Genomic DNA, 27519 nt, shown 5'->3' with positions numbered 1-27519 from the left:
GTATTCGCGGTGCTGGAGGGTCCATGGTTGCATCTTCATCGACTTATCTTCTTCCGGCTCTTGCACACTATGAGCTGCAGAGGGGGTGTTAGAATTGTGCATCTCAGTGTTTTGGGGCTTTACTATTTATTTGGGATTTCAAATCCCCAAACGGATCTCCTCGTAGAAAAATCTTGAAACACGACTCAAAACTTGCAAAACAAAGCCAAACAACGTGAAGGGGGTCTAGGCCTAACTCACCACCCAACCATGACAACCTTCAGTGCCTCTTTAGAGATGGGTTTGGCCCACTCTTGCGTCATTGACTTTCGCGACCACCAGTGTTGCTTAGGACTATTTGACACAATTGTGTTGGTGTAGAGACCACCTATGTCATGTGCACAGAGTGCATCTATAGTGTGCAGCAGCACACGCACAAGACTAGCCTCGAGGCTTGGGGTAGCTTGGAGCTAGGCAAGTTGATTGGCGAGCTAGGCTGGGGATAGGTAGCCTGACGGGCGGGCGTCCAAGTGAGGACGCCCTGATGGGCCGGCACCCAAGTGTGGACGCCTGGTGACCGGCCAAGAGCCTATAAAAGGGTGGCCAAGGTCAGTCAATTGGTCAGAGACTCGCGAGTCTTTGCAAGAGCTCTACGGTCACAAGACGAGCCTATAAAAGGGTGGCCAAGGTCAGTCAATTGGTCAGAGACTCACGAGTCTTTGCAAGAGCTCTACGGTCACAAGACGAGGCCGACAACAGTCTCAAGGCCCGCAAGGGTAGCTTCATGGCCTCCCTCGTATCTCATAGTGCATTGCACATATGAAAAGGTAGTGCTCCTATGTAGAAAAAAAGTAAGAAAGTTCTATCAACATCTATGGAACACCTCAAGGGTCTATGAGATCATCCGTAATACAACACTACCATGGATATACTAAGCCATAGAAGAACTCAAAAGGAAAATGGAAAAGACACCAAGTGTCTATATATCCACATAGCAACTAATTATCCTATCCCTCCTCAACCAGTACCAATATCAATGAAGAAAGAGGGTCAGGCCTCTGCGATGGGAGCATGTCAAAATGGTCTACAGGGGAGAAAGAAAGAAGAAAACAAGATAAATTAAGCGTTTACTAAAGACCTAATGGGCCTATGAGACCAAAGTGATACAATAATGTCCATGGCATATCTCATCATGGAACGGATAATAAAATAGAACAAATCAAAACTATCTCAATGGAGTGATACAAAACTGTCACTGGAAATCTCATCATGAAATACCAAGACCATGAAACATATAACATGAAAGGAGCATCAGCTCCTAGTAGATGGTAATGAGTATGGCCGAGAGGTCTCCTTTACTTACGTCACGTGGCACATCAGACTGTCCTCGTTGCTCAATTTATTGTTGGTTAGATTTTCAACTGTTGTGGCCCCGAATAGTTGTAAAGGTAGCTTGATGGTGGTGATGAAGCATGTGTTGGATCTGGAGCTAATGAGGGGATTGTGGCCGACGTCCGGGGGGCCAAGGGCCTCAGGCACACTGGAATGCAGAGGCCCAGTCCGAGGTAACTCCTCTTGGGCGAGGTGGATCCGCAACAACCCAAGGTGGATCCACAGGATCCATTGTATGGGTGTCCTCCTGGGTTCGGAAGAAGCTCGTGATGATGGGCTAGCGAGGGAACGGTCGGGGTGGCTGGGGCCAAAACTCTCTCAAGAAAGTGTCCCTGTGTTTGTGAAGCTCAAGCAGGAAGAGCCCTAGGCAACGCTTGATCTCTCATCACTCAATCTCAAGGCCATTTGCCTAACTAGAGAGAAAGTCTTATGTCCTTGCAAGTCGCACAGCCATCGTCACTTTGTCTTTGATCAAGATTAGGCTATACATTTTTCTCATCTCTAATTTAGGCACTCGAGGAAATCTCAAAGAAAGCTTTGGGTCTTTGAATAGTTAACGCCTCACAAGTCATGAGGCAACTCGAAAGTCTTTGAATGTAAATGGGACTAAATTCCCTGTAGGCTATGAAATAGATGGCTAGCTTAAAAGTATGCTTTAAGAAGGAAAAAGAAATGGAACAAACAATGAAACCTCCCCCGGATTTCATAGTATATTGGGCAGTGACATATGTAATGCTCCTGCCGCAACCTCTTAACGGCACATCCTCTCCTCCTTGGGTCTCCATATGAGCTCCCCGTCTCTGAAGACGTGATCAACTCTCTCCCTACTCCACTCTGAGGCAGTGGCATCTGGCCAATCACAATCTGCATGGCATGGGACGTGTGAACACTCAGATAGCCCGGCTATACTCGATGAATCCATCCTAAGTGAGCATGAGGAAGTGATCTATGTAGAGGTGGAGCTCCGAAGGTGTGATCCATGTGCCGTGGGTGTAGAGACTGAGAAGACCTAACCGGATAACCCGGTTGGTGTCCTCATGAGAGAGCTGGAGAAAAAGGGAACCCGGACTGTACTGAAGGGGTGGGAGGTGGTCCATGCGGAGCCCATATCCTAAGAACCAGGTGGAAACTCAAGTCCTAGATCTGTCCATGCCCCACCAAGTTCACACGGTAAACATGATCACTTGGTTGCATCTCCACTCTCAACTCCCGCAGAAGTTTGGCATTAACGAAGTTGTGGGTCAGAAAGGATGTGCAAAATACCGACCCATACATCCGTATAAGATCATCAGGACCCAAGACCGACGTGTTGAAGTTACATACTATGGAGGCACTATGATCTAGAACTACAGTATCAATGGAAGAGATTTTAGGGTTACCTTTTACTTCGGTCACGTGAGCTGCCCTAGGCACTTCTTTGCCTATGGACAACTCGCTCTCATATGACCCTTTTGGCCACAACTGAAACACCCACCATCTCGGAAAGTCCGGAGACCTTGGTGGGTTTTCTTCTCTTTCTTCAGATTGGAATCGCGCGAAGCCTGGGTTTGATTTTTATCCTGTGAAGCCTTCCCAAACCTAAACTTGCGTTTACTTTGGGAACCCTATTCGAAACTGCCTGGATGTGAGGTTTCTAAGAGGCCTGTTTCTGAGTCAGGCTAGCCATTGTCTTCTCATAAATCCTAGCATACTTGATGGCATCCTCCAACGTTTGAGGTTCATCGTGATTAGTGCTGACTTGTATGATTCCTTGAGAGGGTTGTGTCAAACCAATGGGCATTTCAATCGGTATTGGTAGTAGGTTTAGGTAAGGAGCTCCACAGTTTTAGACCACGACTCAGTGGTCATATGTCGTGTGCATGCACATGGACATGCTAATCCCAGGCTAAATCCCTGATTTGCAGCAAATAAACACTAGGATTAGGACATTTGCCAAGCTCAAGAAAAAGCTTAGTGTGGACACAGATGGAGTCGGCCTGATTTCTCTCTCTCACTCCCCTATGAAGTTAAGTCATAGATTAGGCTTTTGTTATCCTTTTGGGAAGGCCAAAGGCCACAGAAGTTTTACCTTTTTGTACTCTATGAATATATTGAATATACAGCCATCTATCTCTCTATTCTCTATCTATGCTGATTGTTCTTGCATCAAGACTTCCTATACAGTGCTTAGGGCTGAAAGAAGACTCTAATGACAATCATCCAGGTCAGAAATTAGAATCCCGCCATAAACTTTAGCAGTAGGGGATGTCATGTGCATGCACATGGACATGCTAAATCCTTGATTTGCAGCAAATAAACAATAGGGTTAGGACATTTGCCAGGTTCAAGAAAAAGCTTAGTGTGGACACACATGGAGTCAGCCAGATTTACCTCAGGTCAGTGGTGGATTAAATGAGTTTTATGTCCACTAAAGCTGGCCGCCAATAGCTGTCAGCTAGTTGGAACTTGGGCTGGCAGCCAAAGGGCCTATAAAAGGGATTGCCTTGTTCATTATAGATTCATCTCACTCCCCTATGGAGTAGGTTATAGATTAGGCTTTTGTTATCCTTTTGAGAAGGTCAAAGGCCACAAAATTTGTATCTTTTCGTACTCTATGAACATACTTAATATACAACCATCTCTCTCTCTCTATTATTTGTTCTTGCACCAAGAGTTCCTATGCAGTGCTTAAGGCTGAAAAAAGACTCCCAAAGCTTCCGCATGTGACATCATACCACCTGTTAGAGTCGCTAATAATCAGTACTTGATGCGGAATGGGTTATTGTTCCAGGATGATAAGAGTCTATGTGCCAAATTATGCTAAGGATCCTTTATAAATGACATGACTCTCCTATAGCAGGTCATCTGGAGATACAACGGACCTATGATTTGGTAAACCGGATGTTTTACTGGCCTAAGATGAAGGCGGAAGTCCAAGACTATGTGGTGAAATGTCATCAATGTCAGGTGAATAAGGCTGAGCATCTTAGAGCTGGAGGGTTATTACATCCTTAAGAGATCCCTTTTGGGAAGTGGGAAAGTATTTCCATGGATTTTATTGTCAGATTGCCATGGACCACCAGGGACATAATGCCATCTGGGTGGTGGTAGGCACACTAACAAAGATGGCAAGGGTTTTACCTACAAGGTCAGCGGTTAGAGCAACTAATTTGGTGCAACAGTTTATTGAGCAGTTTTTCAGGTTATATGGGTTGCCTTGTGAGTGATAGGGATTCGAAGTTTTAAAGACACTTCTGATAGCTAGTGTTCCAAGAATCGGAGAGTACGCTGAGTATGAGTTCCTCTGATCATCCTTAGTCTAATGGGAAAATGGCGAGGGTGTGTAACAAGCCTTCGTAAGGGCAGTGGCACAGGTACCTAGCTTATCTTCAAGAAAACAACCTTGGAAAATCTGAAAACAAACAAAAGAGAGAGAGTAGAGAGAGAAGACACCACACTAGGGGTTGGAATAGCCTTGGGCCAACCCCCCCCCCCCCCCCCCCTTCTGAGTTATATTAGATAAAACCCCTTGGAGGAGTCTTGAGTACAAGTTCTTAGAGCTAGAGGTGTCTCTTGTCTTTTTACATGTCTCAACAATGAGAGAATAGCTGAATATATAGTTCTTGCCTAAAAGCACTTTAAAACTCACTCATACCCCAAAAAGCATCTTTTTAATAATAAAAGCTCTTCTCTTTATAGTATTTAAAAAGCTTTTAATCTTTTGCTTTCCAAAAGCTAGTTGCATCATTCCAAGCCTGTAAGGTCGCCCTGCGCTGCGCGCCACGTGGCAGTGCTACATCATTAGTGCCATGGCAGCACTGCCACATCATTAGCACCACGTCAGTACTGCCATGTTTTTTTTTTTTTTGCTGAGTTGCGTTTTTGCATGTCAGCAACCTATATTTTGATGCTTCGGTGACATCCCCCCCAACTTATTAAACAATTGTCCTCAACTGATAGGTCTAGCTTTGTCTTAGTTTTTCAGTGTTTTTTCTTGCTTTTTCTTCCTATGGGCCTAGCTCTTCTCTCTCTAGCTCTTGAGACATAGTTCTTCATGCAGAATGTCCTGCATCTTGCCCTCACAGTTTTCACCCTTCAAATAAAGTGACCTTGGGTTTGACACCTCTGGCAGAGACTCCCACCCCTTGCACCTCTAGAGTCGCCCTCAAGCAAGAGTTTCCAAGCATGATTCTCTTCCTATCAAGAAGCCGCACCTGCGTTATATGTCAGAAGACAAACACATGCACATATGTTTGTCCTCGGGTTTAACTGGGCATCCCTGAAAAATAAAGGATGAAAGTTTTGAATTTTTCTAACGAATCACAAGTGATTGAAAAAGACAAAAGCTCTCTTTACACAAAATTAGCTTTGTTCAAGTTCTACCTGTTCAAATGCTTGTGTATAAAGGGGCAAGGCTACGGGAGCATTATAAATGCCGGCGCAACCACACGGAGCTTCTTTTGTATGCCTCTCATGGGGAGCACTGTCTGTACCCAAGAAGAACTGCTTGCTGCCACTCGTGACGGCAGTAAGGATTGCATTTCCTGCAATTGAATCACATCAATTTCGGTTAAAAAGAAAAAAGAGAAGCTGCATAAATCTAAAGCAAATAGGGGGGAAAACTGAAGTTACTATGAACTTCGCGCTTTAAAACAGGTAAGCAGTAGTTGTGGGGTTGCAGCCCATCTTGGAACAAGGCATTCCTGTTCATCACAATATGCTGAGGAGTAACTGTTGCCGCTACAAACCCTGCAAAACAAAGCCCCAAGGATTAAACTTATGTAGAGCCAGTGTAAAGCTCCTACCTGTGCACAGACAAATAAGAAACATTAGAAGCAAGTTCTAGCCAGCTTTTTTGAATTGTCACCATATCCCATTGTGTGTTGACCAGACTTTTTTTAAAACAAATTTAAAGACCTCTATCCTTAATATATTGGAAATTGCAAACCTCAGTTCATATTTCATCCATGGTGTAATCTCCTTGCACCTCTCCCCTATGCTTTGCACAACTGCAGTGTCTACTATACCATCACCCTGACTTTTTTTTGCTCCATATCACGTTTCTTCATGTCAATTTCCCAGGTCCTTCATAAAAAAAGGTGCAATTATGCCTTCCTCCCTTAAGTTCTAGCTATGTCCTCCACCTGTTATTATGAATCCCCTTGTCTTTTTACTCACGTCACTGCCACTATCCCATCAGCGTTTAGGACTAGAAAACTTTATTGCAGAGCTTAAAGTGAGTGTCAGATCTGCCTGAATTGGTCATCTGAGTGTACAATCTCCCTTAAGTGACTGGAAGAGGTCTCTGCAGTAGCACTTTACAGCTTAAATATATTATAATATTGCAGAGTCTCAAGTGTGTTTTTGGGGATCTCCAAACACTTTGAATGAGCAAGTTTGATGGATACGAGCAAATTCCTTTTGCCAGCAAATGTAAAGGCGTCTCCCAGAAGCTTACTTCACAATGTAATTATGCATCATGATCATTTAAACAAGCGATTGCACTCGGTCACAATGGCCAAGAACACCCCCCCGGAGAGCATTTGCTTTATTGATATCAAAATGGAAGTATAACCACTCTTTACCTCCCTGCCCTCTCAATTTCACACCAAACCGGGAACCACTGCAGATTTTCAACCTTTTCCATCCAGTTCCCTCCATCTGATTCTGTCCATCACTTCCCGTATACAACAGTCCATTACGTCCCATTGCTGCCTGCTGAATTTCAGGTGTTTAGGCTGCTCACACGACTCAGCTGGTATGTGTGCGCTCTGATGGGCCACCAACTAACACAAAGCCGCCAGCCCTTTGCAAGCCCTTAAAAAGTCACTTAACGTGTTCACATTGGGCTAAAAAGGCGCACAACTCTAGGATCCTTGGCTAGGCTGGTCTGCACAGGCTTAGGCTACCCAAAACAGGTCTAGAATTACCCCACACCTGTCCATTTCTGTTCCATGGGTCATATGCATGCTTTGTGACCTAATCCCCCCCTATTACAGGGCATTTCATCCCCCAGCCGGGGCCAAGCGGTGGTTTTGGGCACCCTAGGGCTCTTCTGTTGTAACATGCGGAAGCTTAGTGGATAGAATCGGTAACTTCAATGTTCAGAATTCAGCAATCTTTCATGACTAACAACATAGAGAGAGATGTGCAGAAATAGAGAGAGAGAGAGAGAGAGAGGGAGGGAGGGAGGGAGGGAGACACAGAATTGGGTCCCGAATACCCAATACCCTCTGTAGGGCCCCAACCACGAATGGTGTATTTGCTTTATTAGAATAATGCAAATAAAATCTGGTTCTTGACCTGCACTCTTCACCTTGGCTGTAGCACTCCCCTTGGCTGTCCTATGCTTTTATAGGTCCTAAAGGTACTGGTCAGCTGGCTCACACAGGGGTCGTCCTGTTTTGTTATTCTCCACGATCAGGTCTGCCCCTTAATCCAAGCGCTTTCACACTGATTGCTGGCCGTTCTGCGCATGATGGCCAGGCTGCTGCCTAGGCCTGCGCTAGCTGCTGGGCAGCCCAAATGCCTTAGCCACCTACAGTTCTGGCTGCCCCATGGGCTAACCGACTGGCTGGGCTGGCCTCTAAGCATGTCGGCTGCTGGCTGGCTAAGCCCCAATGGGCTGGCCTGACAGTCTGCCAAAGCCCATCCTTGGGCTGGCCGATTGGGCCACAACCTCCTAAGGCTGGTGGGCAAAGGCCATGGGCTCCTTGGACCCTTGGGTTGGCTTGAGGCCTACCCCTTGCCCATTCAAAGGATGCAATACCCCTTTCTGGGGTAGCCCTAAGGGTCGCCCCCCTTCTACATGCTACCTACATGCTTCCTATACAGAAGCTTGTCCGGCTGCAAACCAAACACTCACAACATGACATCATTCCAGAGGGAGGCTCAGAGTACGCACTGGTACTGCTTCATGTGGAGGACAATGCACACCTAACCAAGACCATGTACGGGACTTGTACACCACACCTTGTTTGCTTAAGTCCTACAACTGCTGTTCAGATATGTCCACGTGGCATCCAAGTGCCGGATGCACATCCTTCTACTTAACTTGATGGAAGTTGCATAGCCTCCAAGTAGTTCATCAATAAAGCCGGATAGTCTTCAAAGAATTCTTTGTCAAGCCAAACTGCTTCGTGAGTCCCTCAGTCTTGAAACTTCGTGAGGATCTCTCTTTGTCTTCGGCTGGCGCCGTGCTTGAACTGTTTGGGAAAAAGGATCTGTTTGGGAACCATCACTTCAGTTTCATCAACTATGTTTGGTTCCGCTTCGTCTTTAATTTCTAAAGGGATTGGACCTGCATATGGTTTCAGCCAACTAACATGGAACACATCATGCATAGTCCAGCTCGAACATAACTTCAACTTCATTGACACCTCGTTGATCTTTCTCTGGATAGGAAAAGGTCAGCCGTTGCTTCATAATCCGAAGGTAAACCCGATCTCCTTCCGAGAACTTCCTTCGGTCTTTATTGGCCTATCAAGTGTAGGCCTCCTAAGCTTTAGACAATCTGTCTTTAACTGATTCCAACATCTCCTGGTAAGACTCCGTCAATTTGTTCACTTCAGGTACTGAAGACGAGGTTCTGGTCATAACGACTGTAATGGTCTTCCAAATGTTGCTTCATAAGGAGGATTTTCTCTTGGCCACGATTTCAGCCTGTACTCCGAGCGTGAGGGCCCTTGGCTGCAAAGCACTAGATGGATATTCACAGAGATGCGGACCCGTGGCTTTTGCTCAGCTTTTGAGGACAGATTTGCCACCAGCCTACTTCGAGCTTGGGATCACCTTAGGCCGGTCCTCTAGCAATCAGTTTTGGTAGCGTCCAAGAAGCGTCTTCGGCAGCCCCTAATCTGGACTCCATGATCTATCTTCCTAGTGGCCACATGCTAGGGGCCCGGCCTCATGTATCCTGGGGAGCATTGCGCACAGGACCTGCTAGATCCCTTGGAGATTGGCTCGCATTCAGACAGCTTCCCCCAGAGGCTCAGGAGAGAGGCCTGACTCGGATACGGGGTAGAGACAGAACCAGCATTTACCAGGCATGATATTCTCTTGGCAGTCCATGGCACGGATGAGAGCTACGCCTTGCTCACTTTTTCGATTGGACCTCATGGCAGATTAGAGAGATCAGAGCCTCCCTTGGATGACTTCAATGGATGCACCTTACAAAGGATGAGGTTGATCGGATTTCAGGCACGAGTGGCACATTGACCCCCCTCTGGCCAAGGTGGCCAAGGAGAGAGACTAGCACTTATGGATCTGGGAGAGCCGGCCCATGACGCGCCTCTAGTGGGACCCAAGGGAGTGGATTTGGCATGATCCTGCAGATAGGGAGGAGACTCTGGGTATCCCGTTTTTCGTATACACCGCACGGCTAGGTCGCAGCATCCAGATGCCCGAGGTAGAAAGAAAGAAAGAAATATATATTGAGCGTCTACTAAAGACCCAATGGGCCTATGAGACCAAAGTGATACAATAATGTCCATGGCATATCGCATCATGGAATGGGAAACAAAACAGAAACAAAACATCTACATAGCTATCTCACTGGGGTGATACAAAACTGTCCATGGAAACTCGTCATGGAATACTAGGAACACTCGCAAAGCAGGACACTAGCAGTCTCAGGGCCTCTCACCGCGTTTTCTCTCAGATTTTTGGAAGAGGCTCTAGGACAGTTTTCGACCTTGGAAGATCACCCTCTTTTTGTAGTTGCTGTGGAGTATGCACAGGCGGAAGCGTAGACAAAACAAGAGAGAGAACAGGGACCAAAGGAGAGAGAGCTTGTGGAACAAGATCACCTTTTATAATAGCATGAAGCTTTACAATGGCAATAGCCAGCAAGAAAGTGTTGCATTGTGCTTGGAATGATTGATTAACAAGTGAATATGAGAAGCCCCTTTTATAGTGAAGAGAGGGAGCTGGCCAGCTGCTCATAGAGCTGACTACTCACGACTTCCTAAAGTAGAAGAAAATAGATAAAATCCCATAAAATAGGGAAAGCCCAAATACACTGAGATGCACAATTTCTAACACCCCCTCTGCAACTCGTAGTGTGCAAGAGTCAGAAGAAGATAAGCTGATGAAGATGCAACCATGGACCCTCCAGGCTCCAGTACTGCAGATACCAGAATCACATCGGAGAGAGCACCCACCAACATGTTTCCTCGAAACAAAATGCCACCACGAACAGCAAGGAACTTTAACTGGCTCCAAATTTCCACACAAGTGTGCAGTGAACTCCAAGAATAAGATGATGAGCTGTTGGACACACCGCGTCCATAATCTCCAACACTGGATTGTGAACACATCATGTCCCAAAAGCTTTGAACAATGAACTTGGAACATATCCTGTCCATAATCTCTGCTACACCAAAGATGACCATGTCCTGCTAGATTTTTAATGCTTGGAACTCCAACTCACGATTCCCATGCACCAACAAATGGAGCTGCTACCAACCCCCTCTCCTGCCCACAAGCCTCCTCTAGCTAGAAGCACATGGGGGAAACTGCATGTATACTAGAGAAGTACACGATCTTGGTCCCCGCGAGCCAGAAGCGCCCTGGGAGCCCTAGAAGTGTTACTAGAAGTATCTGTATCACTGTCATGTGTCGTGTCTTTACCCTTCTTCTGAGATGAAGACTTGCCCTTGGTCTTGTCTTTCTTCTTGGACAAATGTCCTCTCTTCCCACATGAGAAGCAACGAATCCGACCTTTCTCTTCTATACTGAAGTAAGTGCATAGTTGGTTCCATCCAACTTGTCATCCTTCTTCGTACAAGGGGGAGCCATATCCACAGCAACAAAGTACACAAATCTCAGCACTCCAAGACTCCTCTCCAACACTTTCAAACGAAGCAAAGCACCAAGACCAATCATCCCCCTCTCAAATCCAAGAGAGAAAGAGGCTGGACAGCAGCAAAACAGTCCACCAAAACTCACCAAAAACACCAACCGGAGGGATGGGAAGCCAGGGAAGAAGCAGAGATGTTGGGGCCGCTTGTCGGGATGCACCACACGCAAGGAAACACCTTCCACTGCAGTCCACGCTGTAAAAACAGCCTGCAGATCTCACAACTGCTGTGAATGCTTGTAGAAGCAAAAAACGCAGCCAACGGAAGCTTGGAAACCAAGCACAGGAGCAGGACAGCCTGAAGAGGAAAACGCAGATGTGAGAAGCCTCCGGGAGAAACAAAATGCAGCTATGATGAGGAAACACAGCCACTGTTGTGATCTCCAGAAAACGCAGCCACAGGTCTGAACTCCAGAACAACGCAGCCACTTGGTGTGAGCTCCAGAAAACACAGCTACTGTTGCAAAATCCAGGAAACGCAGCAGTTGGAAGGGGAAGATATACTCGCAATGTAGAAGCGGCCGGGTACCTAAGCGATTGATACCATGTTGGAGTATGCACAAGCAGAAGCGTAGACAAAACAAGAGAGAGAAGAGGGAGCAAAGGAGAGAGAGCTTGTGGACAAGATCACCTTTTATAATAGCATGAAGCTTTACAATGGCAATAGCCAACAAGAAAGTGTTGCACTCTGCTTGGAATGACTGACTAACAAGTGAATATGAGAAGCCCCTTTTATTGTGAAGAGAGGGAGCTGGCCGACTTCTCACAACTTCCTGAAGTAGGAGAAAATAGATAAAATCCCATAAAATAGGGAAAACCCAAATGCACTAAGATGCACAATTTCTATAAATCTCGTAACCAACTTTCCAGCACCAGATCAAGACCAAATAGGTGCTATGCTATGTTCCTTGTAGTCATAGAAAATGCCCATTCCCAAAGCTTGTACATCACAACCTTTTGTGCGTCCCATTGTTTCAGTACCTTCTACAGCCCATCCACATTAAAATTGGAAAATGTCCAAAGTGGTGATAGTTTAGTTGTATGGTCTGCTAGGGAGATTGTAATTAATAGGGACTTTAAGTTAACTGTAACAACAGTTACCATTTGTCTTCATAGAATCATCCCAAGTCTGATGAACAAATAGAGAGAACAAACCAAATCATGCAAGACATGTTGGCTTAAGTTCTTTGAGAGGCAATTAGAGTGTAAAATATCTTTCTCAAATTGAGTTTACTTATAACAGTATTAAGCATTTAGCAACATGATAGAGTCCCTTTATGCTTATGTATGGTCGTCAACCTAGATCACCAATTGCAGTTGGACTTGAAGTCAAAAATCATATACCTAGATGAATCCACGAACATGCCCAAATTCACCTTATAAGAAATTGCAATTTATAACCTCATGGTAGTCATCCATAAGACAATAAACCATCAACTCCATCATACATAGTATGGACTAGATACTACAACATCCCCACTAACGTCATCAATGCCCAATAGTGGGTGTAGAACTTGGTATCAATATATGCTCCCAACACACACACACACTCCACATGCACACACACATAAGAGCATACTGGCAAACTTAATTTCTCTCTCTCCCTCTTGGAGATTGGTCATCGGCAGTCATAAGTAGAAGTAGAAATCATATTTTGGAAGGTCATTGGCCATGCATACATGTAACCTTTTCATGTACATATTACATGTACTGAAAAACCAATCTCTCTCTCTATCTCTCTTCTCTCATGCATTTTGCATTAAGGTTCCTACAGGGTGCTTAAGGGCTGCAATTAAGGCATGAAGGCTTCTGCTATCGTTTAGGTATCAGAGCAATGCAGCCACATCACAAGCACTGCACGTCCCAGTAGTGTATATCAGAATATTTGAAGTGGTTCCTACAAGGTGCTTAAGGGCTGCGATTAAGGCATGAAGGCTGCCACTATGTCACATTGGTACCAGAGCAGCAGCAGGAGCTGCCACATACACCAGTAATGTATGCAAGGAATAGTAGCCACACCCACCCTACCTTCATCACGCGAGGACCAACCTCCACCCCCCAAGGGGCGTTATACTTGCATCACGAGGGCATTTTCGTGGTTCTCAAGGGCATTCTCATAGAAAAGCAAAATATTTTAGGTATAGAATGACCTTCTTTCTTATGTAGAAACCAGTCAGGTGGATTCACCTTCTGAACATGATTTGACAAAATGTACCGCTTCGTGTGTGGTTATATGCTCCATCACAATTTTCAATTGTGGAAGCTTATTGACAAGCGGCTGCAAAATCTTATTTATAAAGGCACTTTCACGATCAAATATGTCCACAGTTTTGTCCGTTACTTCTCCATGCACCTAGAAAGAAAAAGATAAATGTTAATTTGCTGCAAAGAAATATACCGTATAACATTTTGCCGGCTAACACAAGATTTGGGCAGAATTGCTTTGCTGCATGCTAACGAATAAAGGTATGCATACCAACAAAGGTAGCCCTTGTTGTATCATCTCCTCTAACACCGGCATGCATTTCCCAAACAAATCAGTTACTCCAGCTTGTGAATTTGTAGTAGCTCCTGCAGGGTACAACTTCACTGCAAATACAGCCCCACTTTTCCCTACATGACCAGAAATGCGTTCTCGTCAGTTTCTTCGGGTTGTACATGTAATTATACAATTAAACATTGCCTTCAACTGGTTTAAATAAATATGTACGTTCGTGTGTATGTACGTATGTATGTAAGTGCATGCACATTTACGTAGGTATGTTTGTTGTGTGCTTATGTATGTATGCATGTATGTACGTATGTATGTAGGCAGATACATACAAATGTACAGATATGTGCATGCATGCATTCATATAATATTTAAATTCACATTCATGTATTTATATACACATACTATTGTATGTATATACATCTATATGCTGATGCATGCACCGGAAGACTTGCAGAGAGAAACTTACTTGCAAGTTTTATCTCTTCAGTTGTTGTATTGTCAGTCAAGTATAAGGTCATTAGAGGGAGAAATGGGCTACTTGGAGGTAAGACCTTCATAATTCGCTCTCGATAAGCGAGGGCGGCAGCAACTGTTGTAACTGGAGGTTTCAAATTCGGCATGATTATTGCGCGCTTAAATACACTTGCACTGTATAAGATCATACATTAAAAAAACTGAGTAGCATAATTCAAAACCAAAAATAAGTGAAATCTAAAGCAACTGAAACGTGGATAAACTTCACCTGTGAGGTACAACTGAACATAAGTGATTCTCATCTCTCAGATGTAGATGCCAGTCATCTGGCTGCGTGATTGTCAATTGCATTGTTTTGTTATCCATATCGACTCCTGATGACTGCATTTTTACAGATGCTTCTGGCTTGAAACCCTGTAGAAGTATGATCTTTATGATCCAAGTTCCGAACTCACAACTGTATACAAAAACAAGTGCTATGCAGCCAAGAATAATCTGACTAAAAAAAGGTTTCCATCACAACTGTAAACCATAAATCAATCACTTTAGTGATTCCAACTATCATGTACAAGGGAACAGCACTTGGAAAACAGGACGACATGGCAACGGTGACCCGTTTTCCAAAATGAAACAGCAAACCAACTGCCCTTCCTAGATGTCACCGCAGCCCATTTTAAAAAACGAACAGCGGACCGACTGTCGTTCTGAGGTCTTGCAGTTTTGGTGAGGTAGCTTTAACTGAGCTAGGCAAGACAAGCAGCAGACATGCCAGCATTTTGTGCAGGCATTGACAAGCAGAAAGAGGGAATCATGACACATCACCAAGTACAGAAGGTTAATGCTGATGTTGAAGGCAGGTGCAAGACATGTTGAATCCAATTTTTCTTGCAGGTCAAGATCTCTTCTCCAATGATCTACAATTGTGATGATAAAAAAGCAGCCTTGTACACATAAGCGACACATAAGCCATTATAAATGCAAAACAAGATTATAAACCTAGACTCAAAGGCTCAAAGGTTTGATCAAAGTCATATAAAAGTAGTGAGTAGCTCCAAACAGCACCACAAGCAACCCGGTACTCTGCCTCTATAGAAGACAAGGCAATGGTTGGCTGCCTCTTGCCGCTCCATGAAATAGCTTCTCAGCCAAGGGTAAATCGGTAGCCTGATGTAGATCTCCTCGTGTCTAGATCTCCTCCCCAATCACAATCACTCCAACCTCGAAGTCTAACTCGGTCCTTCGTTCCCCCCTCCAGTGTCATAGAAGAGTCCAAGATCCTTCATAAACTACAGATACTGCAAGATCCGCAATCCTGCGTCCCAATGAGTCTTCAAAGGTGTCTGCATAAATGAGCTCAACAACCCCACTGAAAACTCAAGTCCAATCTTGTGTGCAACAACCAAATCAATGAACCAACAAGCTTACATGGAGACATCAACCTCCTCACAAGGATCATGTACTGTAAGTTTGGTATTCAGGTCCATTGGAGATGAAATAGGCTTGGCACTTGCAGTTTGTTGGGGTAAAGGCGTTATGCCCACCCTTATAGTGTGTACAAGCCCATAAGTTATAGTACATAGTACACTTAGTACTTTTAATGTACTAAGTGCACTATGTGTACTAGTGCAATATACATGTGTGATAGGGGAGTCACACACTCATGCTTTTCATGAGTTGACTTATCCCCACAACTCTCTCTCTCTCTCCCTTGCTTCTCTGTGTATGTCTCCCATGAATGAACTCTAAACCCTAATTCAGGTTTCTCCCCATCAACTGGTATCAGAGCAAGGTCTTCCCTCCCTCTTCCCTCTTCCTGCCTCTGTGTGAGCTGCTGGTCGTTTTTCTTCTGTGTGAGCCTATCAGAGTCGCAGCAGGCAGCCAGAAGCTTGCAAGAGAACAGAGGAGAAGAAGTCGAATACAGGACTGTCGACTTCAGGCTGGGCGAGCACGTGGCACAAGGCTAGGCGAAGCTAAGCGAAGTCAGCGCTTGGCGAAGACTAGCGCTGCTGGTAGAGATAGCGCTGGGCGTACAGGCGCTAGGCGTAAAGCCACAAAAATCGCAGCCAACTGAACGAAGCGATAGGCGAAAGCGCTGGCGTGAGACGTGCAAGTGGCGCTAGGCGAGTGAAGCGAAGGCAATAAGCGCTCAAGGCGAGCGAACTAAAGCGAACGCAAAGGAGCAATCAGGCGATGACGGAGGCTTCCACAGCGAGAAGCGAAGGCATCAACACAGAAGCGAAGGCATCAACTGGACGCCTTCATCCGTGTTCTTGGTTTTGATGCCAAGCGACAGGTCCAAGTCAGTGGCTTCCTCGTCCAGAGGCCTGCTTAATTGAGCTTTCACTCTGCAATTTTTTTTTGGAATCTCTAGAAGCTCCAACCAGCTGCAGTTCATCTGCACACATTTTCAGTAGCATCAGCATCAAGCATCAGCACCAAATTCGCCTGCAAATCAGAAAAATCAAAAATTTCAGAGGTATTTGCCTTCAATTTTTTGCGAATTTCTTATCAATTCAAGCAATTGAGCAGGTACAGGTGCCCAATTGCTCAATTTTTTGAGCAAAATTGGCAAAATTGGGTGACATTGGTCACAATCAGGATAAATTTGCAGGAAATTGGTCAAATCAGGATCAATTTGCAGGAAATTGGATGTCGAAATTTGGGGCTTTTGATGTAATTGTGCAATTAAGCACTCATACATGCTGTATGATGTGAAAAATCGCACATTTGGGCAAAATTGCAGTGCAAATCAAGGGGCTTTTGTGCCGATTTGGTTGATTTGCATGCAGGCAATCGCATTTGATGCTGTGGATAATGTGCTGATGCCTTACAAGCACTCAATGTGCCTGTAAATCAAGGGGCTTTCATGTATTTGATGTATATGTGGCCAGGGGGAAGCATCGTGAACACTCTGGATGCCTTCATGTGCGCCAATGTACCATGCATGATCAGAAATTGATCTCAAATCAAGGGGCTCTAGTACTCCTTTGCCTCCATATGTGAAACTCAGTGCTATGGACAGCCCACAGTCAGATACAGACAGGGCTGATATGGCCAAGATTCCGTATGCTTGTTGAGCTTGGGAAAGCAGCAGGCAAGCCATTTATGCCTTGAATCCTCAAAAATCAGCTTGCAGTCAAGGGGCTTTTGCCCAATTTCTGTTCGGGACTGTTGTATGCAGTGTTCGTGACTGTAAAAGTCTGATTTTCACTCATTTGGACAGCCACGAGAGCATTTATTGCTATTGTACCTGCTGGTACAGATTTGGCACAGCTTTGTGCATGTTTTGGCATGGCTGTACACTGTTTTGAGTGATCAAAAGGTTCAAATTCAGCTGCTGAAATTGCCGGTACAGGTTTGGTACATCATTGGTGAGCGCTTAGTACTGCTGTACAGTACTTTGGAAGGGCAAAAGAGCACATTCAAGGTGCTGTCCAAAATCTGCAGCAACTAGATTTTGGTGTTTTCATCACAAAAAGTGGGAGAAAAGTTGCATTCTTGCTTCCGCAGTGGGAGATAAAGCTTGGGAGAACATTTGTGAGCACTTTGTGTGCTTTGGGTGCAGTGTTTGCACATCTTGGGTGCAGTGTTTGCACATTTGCAGGGAGTCAGGCATTACAGGTTGCATATTGCTATGGCAACCACAGGTGAGAGCTCTTCATTGCTTCACATCAAGAAGCTTGAAGGCTCGCATAATTATGATATTTGGCAAACCCAGTGCTACAATGTGTTGCTCCAGAAAAAGCAGCACAAGCCTATCAAAGAAAGGGGTGTGATGCCCGCTTCTCTTACTGCTGAAGAGTGGGAAGATATGGATGAGCTGGCAAGATCTACTATCATGTTGTCTGTGTCAGACTCATTACTTTTCAGCATTCGTGAAGAGAAGACAGCTTGGGGAATGTGGCAGAGATTGCAGGACTTGTATGCCCAACAAAGTGCCTCAAGCAAAGTGTATTGGTTGAAGAAACTCATAGGTCTTCAGATGAAGGAAGGGGCTTCTATGACAGCCCATCTCAATGAGTTTAATGGTATTGTCAGCCAGGTCATCAATCAAAAGTTGGCGATGGACGATGAGTTCAAAGCCACCTTTTTGTTATGCACTTTGCCAGAGAGTTGGGACACATTTAGGACAGCCACTAGCAATTCGAATGCTATGCTGTCATATGCAGATGTTGAGGGTGCTCTTCTTCAAGAAGAGATGAACAGGAAAAACAACTCTGTTGGAAAGTCCAATGCAATGAATGCACGTGGGAGATCCCAGCAAAGGGGGAAAAGCCAAGAAAGGGGAAGGAGCAAGTCTCGCTCCAAAAAGGATTTGGAATGCCATTATTGTGGCAAAAAGGGACACATTAAAAAGCAATGCTACAAATGGAAAAATGATCAAAAAGAAAAGGGAAAAGGCAAAGACAAAGACAAGGATGAAGCCAAAGATGTAAAGCCAAAGGGCAAAAGTGGAGTCAAGATCGAAGAAATCAATGTGTCACATGCAGGTGGCAGTGAGGATGAGGTCCTCTTTACGTCTTCACTTGATGCCCATTCACTTCTTACAGGTGGTCATGGTATGCACTCATGGATCATTGATTCAGGTGCCTCCTTTCATGTCACAGGTTGCAGAGACTTGTTTGTCAGGTACACTGCTGGCAATGAAGGAGTGGTTTATTTGGGTGATAACCATGCATGCAAAATTCTTGGCAGAGGTGATGTGAGGCTTGTATTTTCAGATGGCTCACAGCTTATGCTCCATGATGTCAGGCATGTGCCTGAGATCAAGAAGAATCTGCTTTCTACTGGACAGCTTGATGATGCTGATTATGTTACCACATTTGGTAGTGGAAAGTGGAAAATTAGTAAGGGCTCATTGGTTGTTGCCAGAGGCTCTAAGGTGGACACTCTTTACTTTATGCATGCAGGTGTTTGTCACCATGCTAATGTAAATGCAACCGAGCTGCCGGAAATCTCTGTGTGGCATAGCCGGTTGGGACACATGAGTGTCAAAGGAATGGAGCAATTGTCTCGTTTGGGTTACTTGCCTTCTCTAAAGTTTTCAAGTTTTCAGTTTTGTGAGCATTGTATATATGGTAGGCAACTACAGTGCCCCCACAAGAAAGCTCTTGGACAGAAAGATGCTCAGTTAGAGCTTGTGCATACAGATGTATGTGAGATGCCTCAGCTTTCTTTGGGAGGGGCAAAATATTTTGTGTCTTTTATTGATGATGCCACACGCAAGGTGTGGGTTTATCCTCTTCGTTTGAAGAGTGATACATTCTCAGTGTTTCAGAAGTTTGTTGCTCTAGTTGAGAATCAAACTGGCAAAACACTGAAGGCTTTGCGTTCCGACAATGGTGGAGAGTACATGTCCAAACAGTTTCAGGACTTTTGTGATGCTAAAGGCATCAAGAGGGAGCTCTCTACTCCTTATGATCCTCCACAAAACGGGACAGCAGAGAGGATGAACAGGACCATTCAGGAGAAGGTCCGTTCTATGTTGTCACATGCTGCATTACCTCATGGTTTTTGGGCTGAAGCTGTTATGACAGCCGTTCATCTTATAAACAGGTCACCTAACACGAGGCTTGGTGGGAAAGTGCCAGAGGAAGTATGGACAGGGAAGCCTCCGTCATACAAGCACTTGAGAGTGTTTGGTTGCGTTGCGTACGTGCACATACGCAGGGAAATGCGCACCAAACTTGATCCTAAGTCTCATAAATGCATATTCCTAGGATATGGTGACAGAGGTGAAATGGGGTATAGACTTTGGGATCCCATAAATAGAAAGATCATACGCAGCAATGATGTCATTTTTGATGAAACATGCATGTATAAGGAGCCTGCAAGGCAACAGGAGCCTAGCAGAGTCATCTTTGATGATGATGGACATCATGGACAACAACAAAGGGCTGTAAATCAGCCATTACAGCAGGAAAACCAGCCCTTAAATGGTGCTGAAAATGGTCCAAATGGACAGCCAGAGATGGCAGAAGATATCCCTATGGATATACCACAGTTAGAGGATATACCGGGCATGATTTTTCAGCCTTATGGCATGGAACAGGAGCCACCAATGGGTGATATGCAGGCTGGACAGCAACCTGCAAATGATGGTCATTGGGTACGGAGGTCCACTAGACCCTCTAGAGCCCCTGACAGGTTTGTTCCAGGGGTTGACTATTTGATGCTTACTGACTGTGGAGAGCCCTCATGTTATAAAGAGGCTTTACAGAGGGCAGACAAAGCTCTATGGGAGCGTGCCATGAAGTCAGAGATGGATTCTCTGCATAAAAATGAAACATGGAAGTTGGTGCATTTGCCTGCAGGCAAGAAGGTTTTGCCATGCAAGTGGGTATACAGGCTCAAAGTTGCATCAGATGCTAAGCCAAGATACAAAGCCAGGTTAGTGGCTAAGGGCTTCAAGCAGGAATATGGTGTGGACTTTGATGAGATCTTCTCTCCAGTGGTCAAAATGACCACACTTAGAGCTGTGTTGGCTTTGGTTGCACATGATGATCTGGACTTGATTCAGATGGATGTGAAGACTGCTTTTCTTCACGGTGATCTCCATGAGGAGATATATATGCAGCAGCCAGAGGGTTATGCAGTGAGTGGAAAGGAGAAGCTTGTATGCAAGCTGAAAAAGAGTCTTTATGGGCTCAAACAGGCACCAAGAGAATGGTATCATAAATTTGATACATTCATGAAATCTCAGAAATTCAGGAGAAGTGACATAGATCACTGCTTGTACACCAAAAAAGCTTTGGATGGCAGTCTATTGATTCTCATTCTTTATGTTGATGATATGTTGATTGCCGGGAAATCTCGTAAAGAGATGGATGCCTTGAAGCAGAGGCTGCATCAAACCTTTGATATGAAGGATTTGGGTGATGCAAATCACATCTTGGGTATGCGGATACTTCGGGACAGAAATCAGCATGTGTTGTATTTGTCTCAGAAGGAATACATTGGCAAGGTCTTGCAGAGGTTCAATATGGACGGGGGGAAGAAAGCTAGTACTCCTTTGCCTCCATATGTGAAACTCAGTGCTATGGACAGCCCACAGTCAGATACAGACAGGGCTGATATGGCCAAGATTCCGTATGCTTCAGCTTGTGGCAGTCTCATGTATGCCATGGTTGCTACTAGGCCGGACATTGCATTTGCAGTGGGAGTGGTTTCTAGATACATGGCCAACCCTGGCAAGAAGCATTGGGAAGCAGTGAAAGGTGTCATGAGATACCTGAAGGGCACACAGGATTTGTGCATTTGCTTTGGCAAACAGGATGCATTAGTGCATGGTTACACGGATTCGGATTATGCCGGTCATCCAGATAACCGGAAGTCTACTACCGGTTATGTGTTTACATTCACAGGAGGTGCTGTGTCATGGATATCCAGGATGCAGAAGTGCACTGCCTTATCTACTACAGAGGCCGAGTATATTGCAGCCACAGAGGCTTGCAAGGAGGCATTATGGCTATCTCGGTTAGTGGTTGATTTGGGATATACAGGGGATATTCCATTGTTGCATTGTGACAGTCAGAGTGCCATTCAGTTGGCAAAGAACCCTGTTTTTCATGCAAAGACGAAGCACGTAGATGTGAAGTATCACTTCATCAGAGAGGTGATAGAGAACAAGCAAATTCAGCTTGTTAAGATTCACACGGATGACAACCCGGCTGATCTGTTGACGAAGAGTTTGCCTCCGGAGCGGTTTGCTCCTTGCAGACACTTGATGGGCATTGGATGAGGCCATTTTCAGCCTTGATATGGCCTTGTATATTATCATGTACATGCTGATTTTTTCTTTTCCTTTACTTAAGGGCACTTTGCCTTTAAGTGGGAGGTTGTTGGGGTAAAGGCGTTATGCCCACCCTTATAGTGTGTACAAGCCCATAAGTTATAGTACATAGTACACTTAGTACTTTTAATGTACTAAGTGCACTATGTGTACTAGTGCAATATACATGTGTGATAGGGGAGTCACACACTCATGCTTTTCATGAGTTGACTTATCCCCACAACTCTCTCTCTCTCTCCCTTGCTTCTCTGTGTATGTCTCCCATGAATGAACTCTAAACCCTAATTCAGGTTTCTCCCCATCACAGTTCTCCATCCCAAAGGCCTCCAACAACTCATGAACATACTGCTACTAAGAAACAAAGAACCCCCTCTAGGTCTACCAAATCTCCAATCCCAAAAAGAAATGGAGTAAGCCTGAATCCGTCATCTCAAATTTCTTTGACAAGATAGCCTTCGTTCACAGCTATGTGCTCCACATGACCGCCAGTGAGAATAAGATCATCCACATAAAGGATAATCAAGGTGACCATACCACATTCCCGAAAAGATACAAGTTTGGATCCGCAATAAGATCATCCACATAAAGGATAATCAAGGTGACCATACCACGTTCCCGAAGGAGATACAAGTTTGGATCTGAACTGATCTCTGGAAATCCTTTCTAAGAAAGAAAGAATCGATCTTCTGATTCCAAGCCCTAGGAGCCTATTTAAGACCATACAAGGCCTTTCGTAACCTGTAAACCATTTCCTTTGATCCTGGAACCTCAAATCCTCGAGGTTGTTCAACATACACCTCCTCCTACAAGTCACCATTTAGAAACGCACTGGTATACCGGCCACTGCTGAGAAGAGGCAAGGGCAAGAACTGACCGAATCGTGGTCATCCTTGTTGTCGGTGCAAAGGTGTCCTCATAGTCGATGCCCAGCCACTGAGCCTAGCCCTTAGCCACAAGTCTGGCCTTGTGCTTGTCCACCGACCCATCAAACGTATACTTGGTCTTGTAAACCCACTTAACACCAATGATTGACCGTTTTGACGACCTCAGAACCAACTCCCAAGTGTTATTCTTCTCTATGGCAAGTTCCACTTGCATGGCTTTCCTCCAAGTCTCCTGGGAAAGAGCTTCCTTAACAGAAGTGGACTCTTTGTCTCAAATGCTACGAGACATCAAAGCATAGCTGTAACAGCTCCTCTCATTGACTTTTATCACGAACTATGTGCAATCCTCGAGGTCCATCCTCTGTGGTCCACTCGGAGCGATACTCCGTAACACCCGACTCCCAAATGGTGTCCAACAACCACTTTGGTACTTGAACAGAACGCGGAGCCTCCTGTCGCTGCCGGGGCTCATCTCCAACCTCGGGCTCAAGCGCTACAATTGACTGAGGCTAACTAGCTGGAACAATAGCCTAGGAATCATCCTCATACTCCTCTAGTTCTCCAAGAAGTGGCTCCTCAACAGTGGAAGCTAGAACATGCTCATCAAAGACAACATCTCTACTGACAACAACCTCGTTCCACTATGGGTCATATAACCTGTAGCCTTTGGAAAGAGAGTTATATTCCACAAATACAAGCTTCTGGGACTTCGAGTCAAGCTTCCCCCTCTGCCTCTTTGAAATGTGAACATAGGCATCACTCCCAAAAACACAGAAATGGGAGACATTTGGTTTCCTGCCAAAATAAGCCTCATATGGAGTCATCTTTGCTACTGAAGTCGTCAGAGATTGCTTGAGGGTATGGACAGCCGTAGCCACAGCCTCTCCCCTAAGCAGACGAGGAAGATCACGATGCTCCAACATCGTCCTCGCCATCTCCACCTGTCACGTGCATCCCGTACTTGAATGCCACGTAGACGTATCTGTACAGAAGGTGTAGGACCTAGGATGGTAAACTAGTCCCATGTGCACCCATTCCGGGACAAGTCAGCCAGAGTTCCATCCTGGTCGTCCGAGGTCAGGTGTGCATTGTCCTGCACATGAAACAGTGCCAGTCCACGTTGTGAGTCTCCCTCTGGAATGATGTCAGTATCTCTATGTATCTGGTATGATACCGAATGCCAGAACACTGTGTAGACAATTAGGGTTTGCAGTTAGGAAAAGGGGCCAGCCCATAGGGCTACCCCAGGAACTCTTGGGGGCTCTTGTGGGCATGGGGAAAGTACAAGACAATCCCCATAAGGGCCAGGAAGGCCCTGGCTGTACCCACCAGCCATGGGTAGGCCATGGGAGGGCTGTAGGACAGCCCTAGGGGCTTTACTTGGGTAGCCAACTGGTTATCCAGCCATGGGCAAGTGTGGGGGCAGCCCATACAGGCTGCCCAGCCTCCTGTACAGCAGGCGCACAGGGCCCCAGCCCTCATTTGCCCATGCGCCTAGTGCCCAGCCATGGATTTAATCATGCGCAGGATTTAATATAATTTATGCTGTATTTATTCAGTCGTGAGCAAAACTGGGACAGCCGACTGGTCATTCTAGGGGGTATAAATACCTTAGCCCACAATTCATTTATCCATCTCCAAGTGCAGAAGCTGAAACAAGGGCCAGGACAGCCCAGATCAAGCTAACACAGAAGGGGTAAAGGATTGCAGGTCAAGGACAGAGATTACTCTCAGCCAAGAAAGGTTCATTCAGTCTTTTATTTTCAGTATTTCACATCATTCTAATAAAAGCAAATACACAATTCGTGGTGGGGACCCTATAGAGGGTATTCGGGACCCAATATTGTGTCCTCTTCTCCCTCTCTCTCTCTCTATTTTTCTGCACATCTATATTCAGTTTTGTGTGTTATTTTCCTCGCGACAAGTGTGCTGATTTTCTAAGCATTGAAGTTACCGATCTCCCCCGAAGCTTCCGCATGTTACAATGGTATCAGAGCCTACTTCAAGTGTAAAGATTTAGCAAAGAATCCGGAATTTTTTCTCGCTCGTGTGGTTGGTTTTCAGACTCCGGTGGACTACCCCTTTTGGAGTGACTCCTATCCCTCAAAGGACGGCCCTCAAAGGATGGTCGGTTTTCAGCCTCCGGAAGTCTCCCACACATAGTGGATGGTTAGATTGCGCTCCAGAAAGGAAGTGCGTTTTCCTACTATGGCGAGCTTCGACGACGAGAAAGACCAAAAACCTTGGGACCAAAGTGCACCGGGCAACCCAGCTAGGGCCACAGTTGTTGGGTACGATACCGTACGGTTCGTACGATACGATACCGTACAAGAAAATACGGTACGATATAAAGAAATTTCTTATCGTACAATAAAATACGGTGTTTTAAAAAAATATTTATAAACTTAGGTATTTTCAAGTCCAGACATGGAGTACTTTAGAAAGGAGGGAAGCATCATAGTACAGAGGAAGCTCAAACAACCATAGATAAGCAAAAGCAAGACCATTACCTACCAAAAAAGTATTTTTTTTCGAGGAAAAAAAATTTTGGGAAAAAAAAAGTCGTGGTAATCCATAGAACCCATTTATGAGATTGTTGTTTCACTTCTCCCTTCTTTTGGAAAAAGACTCTATCCACCGTCGCGTTTTCCATCTCCTCCTCCCTCTCCTTCCGTATCCCAGATTCCAGATCCTCGACACAGGGACCCTCTCGCGGGGTCACGACCGCAGGAGCTCTTTGCTTGAGTTGCAGATGCGTGCATTGGAGATTTGACAATGTGAAGACGAAGCCATGCGACGCATGGAACATGAGCATTACCTTAAAGCTTTGAACACCAGATTGACACCAACGGCACCCTCGAATCATTTTCCCGAGAAAATGAACTTCAGTAAGTATAATGGTAAACTCGACCCCACAACTCTTTATTCATGGTTGCATCACTTTGAAGCTGAAGCTTACTTTGCCGCAGTTAGAAAGACACATACTAACAAAGTGATCTTACCCAGTCGGTACTTGGAAGGTGAGGCCATTCCTTGGTGGACTCAGTGAGCCCATGCCCACACCAGATTAGGTATGGCAGCTTATGTGTGGGACGAGTTTGTCCGTGACCTGAAGCAGCGGTTTCTACCGCCCCACTACCTTGAGCGACTCGAAGAGATGAGTTCAGGGGAGCGCGTCAGAATGCGCAACCAATCCTTCAGTTTGCCAATAGAATTTCGACTTTATGTTTGCAATTAGGCTTATCTGATTCGGACAAGAAAGGGCAGTTTTTGTATGGCCTTGACACGCAGATCCAGTGGGAGGTGCGTATGTTTTGGCCAGCCACCTTCGAAGACGCACTCTCGCTTGCGCAGAGTGCAAAAATGAAGCATAATGGTGGCAAGCCCAAGACTTTCCAACCGGCTATTCCCAAGACTACCGCCTTGGGAGAAAAAGACCAGAACCAAACGGAGTCTTCCCCAAGACAAAGCACAGGAGCCTCTGGCTCCAAGAACTCGAACAATGCGTCCAAGCTTACTCCAGACCAAAAAGCGGAAGCAGGCAAGACAGGTGGCAAGTTGAGTGCTGAGGCGATTTCTCAGTACAAGGAGGCTAGACGTTTCTTTTGTCATAAAAAAAGTTCTTCAAATCCCAATGCTTCAATTGGAGCAATTATTAGCCGGAAACTCGAAGATAAGCAGAAGGGCGCCCATGACCAGGAGTATGAGCGCAACGAATTGCTCGAGTCCTTTGGCTACATAGGTGGCCAGAGAGCCGTCTTGTTTGACAGTGGCAGCACGGAGGACGTGGTCACGGAACAGGCCACTCGGTGTGCCCGTTTCGTCTTGACTTCGGTGGACAAACAAGTTGAGGGTTTTAGCACAGGCATAACAACGAGCGTCAAGTATGAAGCTCTAGGTGCTAAATTAGTCATTCGGGGGATAGAATGTGCGTGATTTTATGGTTGCCCCTCTTGTAGGAGCAAACGTAATTGGGCATTCAGTGGTTTCACAAGTTTCTTCCTGATGTCAAGTGGGACAAGCACACATTCTAGATTAATCGGAATGTGTCAAACGCCCCAATGACCATTAAGTGTGAGCCAAGAATTCCGAACTTCCGCTCGCCACTTTGCAGGCTAAGCGAGCAGTCATGAAAGGCACACATTATGTGATAATATACATCCAAACAGCCCAGACAGTGGCCAGTGCTTCCGAGAAGTGCTTGGCTCTCCATGAAAACTTCTATAAGATTTTTCTTCGGGACAATCTCCCTTCCTAGCTCCCCCCGTCCAGACTAGAAGACCACAAGATTGACCTACTCCCAGGCTCGAAACCCCCGAGCAAGTTTCTGTGTCGCCTTTCCAAGGCAATGGAATTGGAGTTGGACCGCCAACTCCAAGAATTGTTGCAATCTGGCTTCATCCGTCCCAGCGTTTCGCCATTTGCGGCTCTTATTTGTCAAGAAGAAAGATGGGTCTTCTCGGTTGTGTGTCGATTATCGTGCACTCAATAAGCTGACTATCAAGAGTAGATTCCCGATGCCTCGAATAGATTATATTCTTGAGAGGCTAAATGGAGCTAAGGTATTCTCGAAACTTGATTTAAAGAGTGGATACCACCACATGAGGATTGTGGAGGGGGACATCCCCAAGACAACCTTCCGTATATGGAACGGATCCACTATGAA

General features: G+C 45.4%; 1 protein-coding gene across 3 annotated transcripts in view; it reads right to left on the bottom strand.

Annotated features, from left to right (window-relative positions):
* Positions 1 to 27519, bottom strand: part of PYR4 (pyrimidin 4) — a 64041-nt gene that overhangs the window by 11888 nt on the left and 24634 nt on the right. For all 3 annotated transcript variants that reach the window (XM_086801574.1, XM_086801575.1, XM_086801576.1), the window contains 6 exons: positions 14446 to 14591; positions 14170 to 14351; positions 13686 to 13822; positions 13397 to 13562; positions 5983 to 6099; positions 5734 to 5894 (listed from right to left, as the gene is read on the bottom strand). In XM_086801574.1, the coding sequence (XP_086657700.1) occupies positions 5734 to 5894; positions 5983 to 6099; positions 13397 to 13562; positions 13686 to 13822; positions 14170 to 14351; positions 14446 to 14591 (909 nt within the window). The remainder of the gene's footprint in view (positions 1 to 5733; positions 5895 to 5982; positions 6100 to 13396; positions 13563 to 13685; positions 13823 to 14169; positions 14352 to 14445; positions 14592 to 27519) is intronic.

The sequence above is a fragment of the Cibotium barometz genome, chromosome 8, assembly GCF_041138505.1.
Source record: "Cibotium barometz isolate CiBa-2024 chromosome 8, ASM4113850v1, whole genome shotgun sequence".
NCBI lineage: Eukaryota > Viridiplantae > Streptophyta > Polypodiopsida > Cyatheales > Cibotiaceae > Cibotium > Cibotium barometz.
Note: the sequence above shows the minus strand (reverse complement) of the source record. Positions and strands in the feature narration are given on the sequence as shown.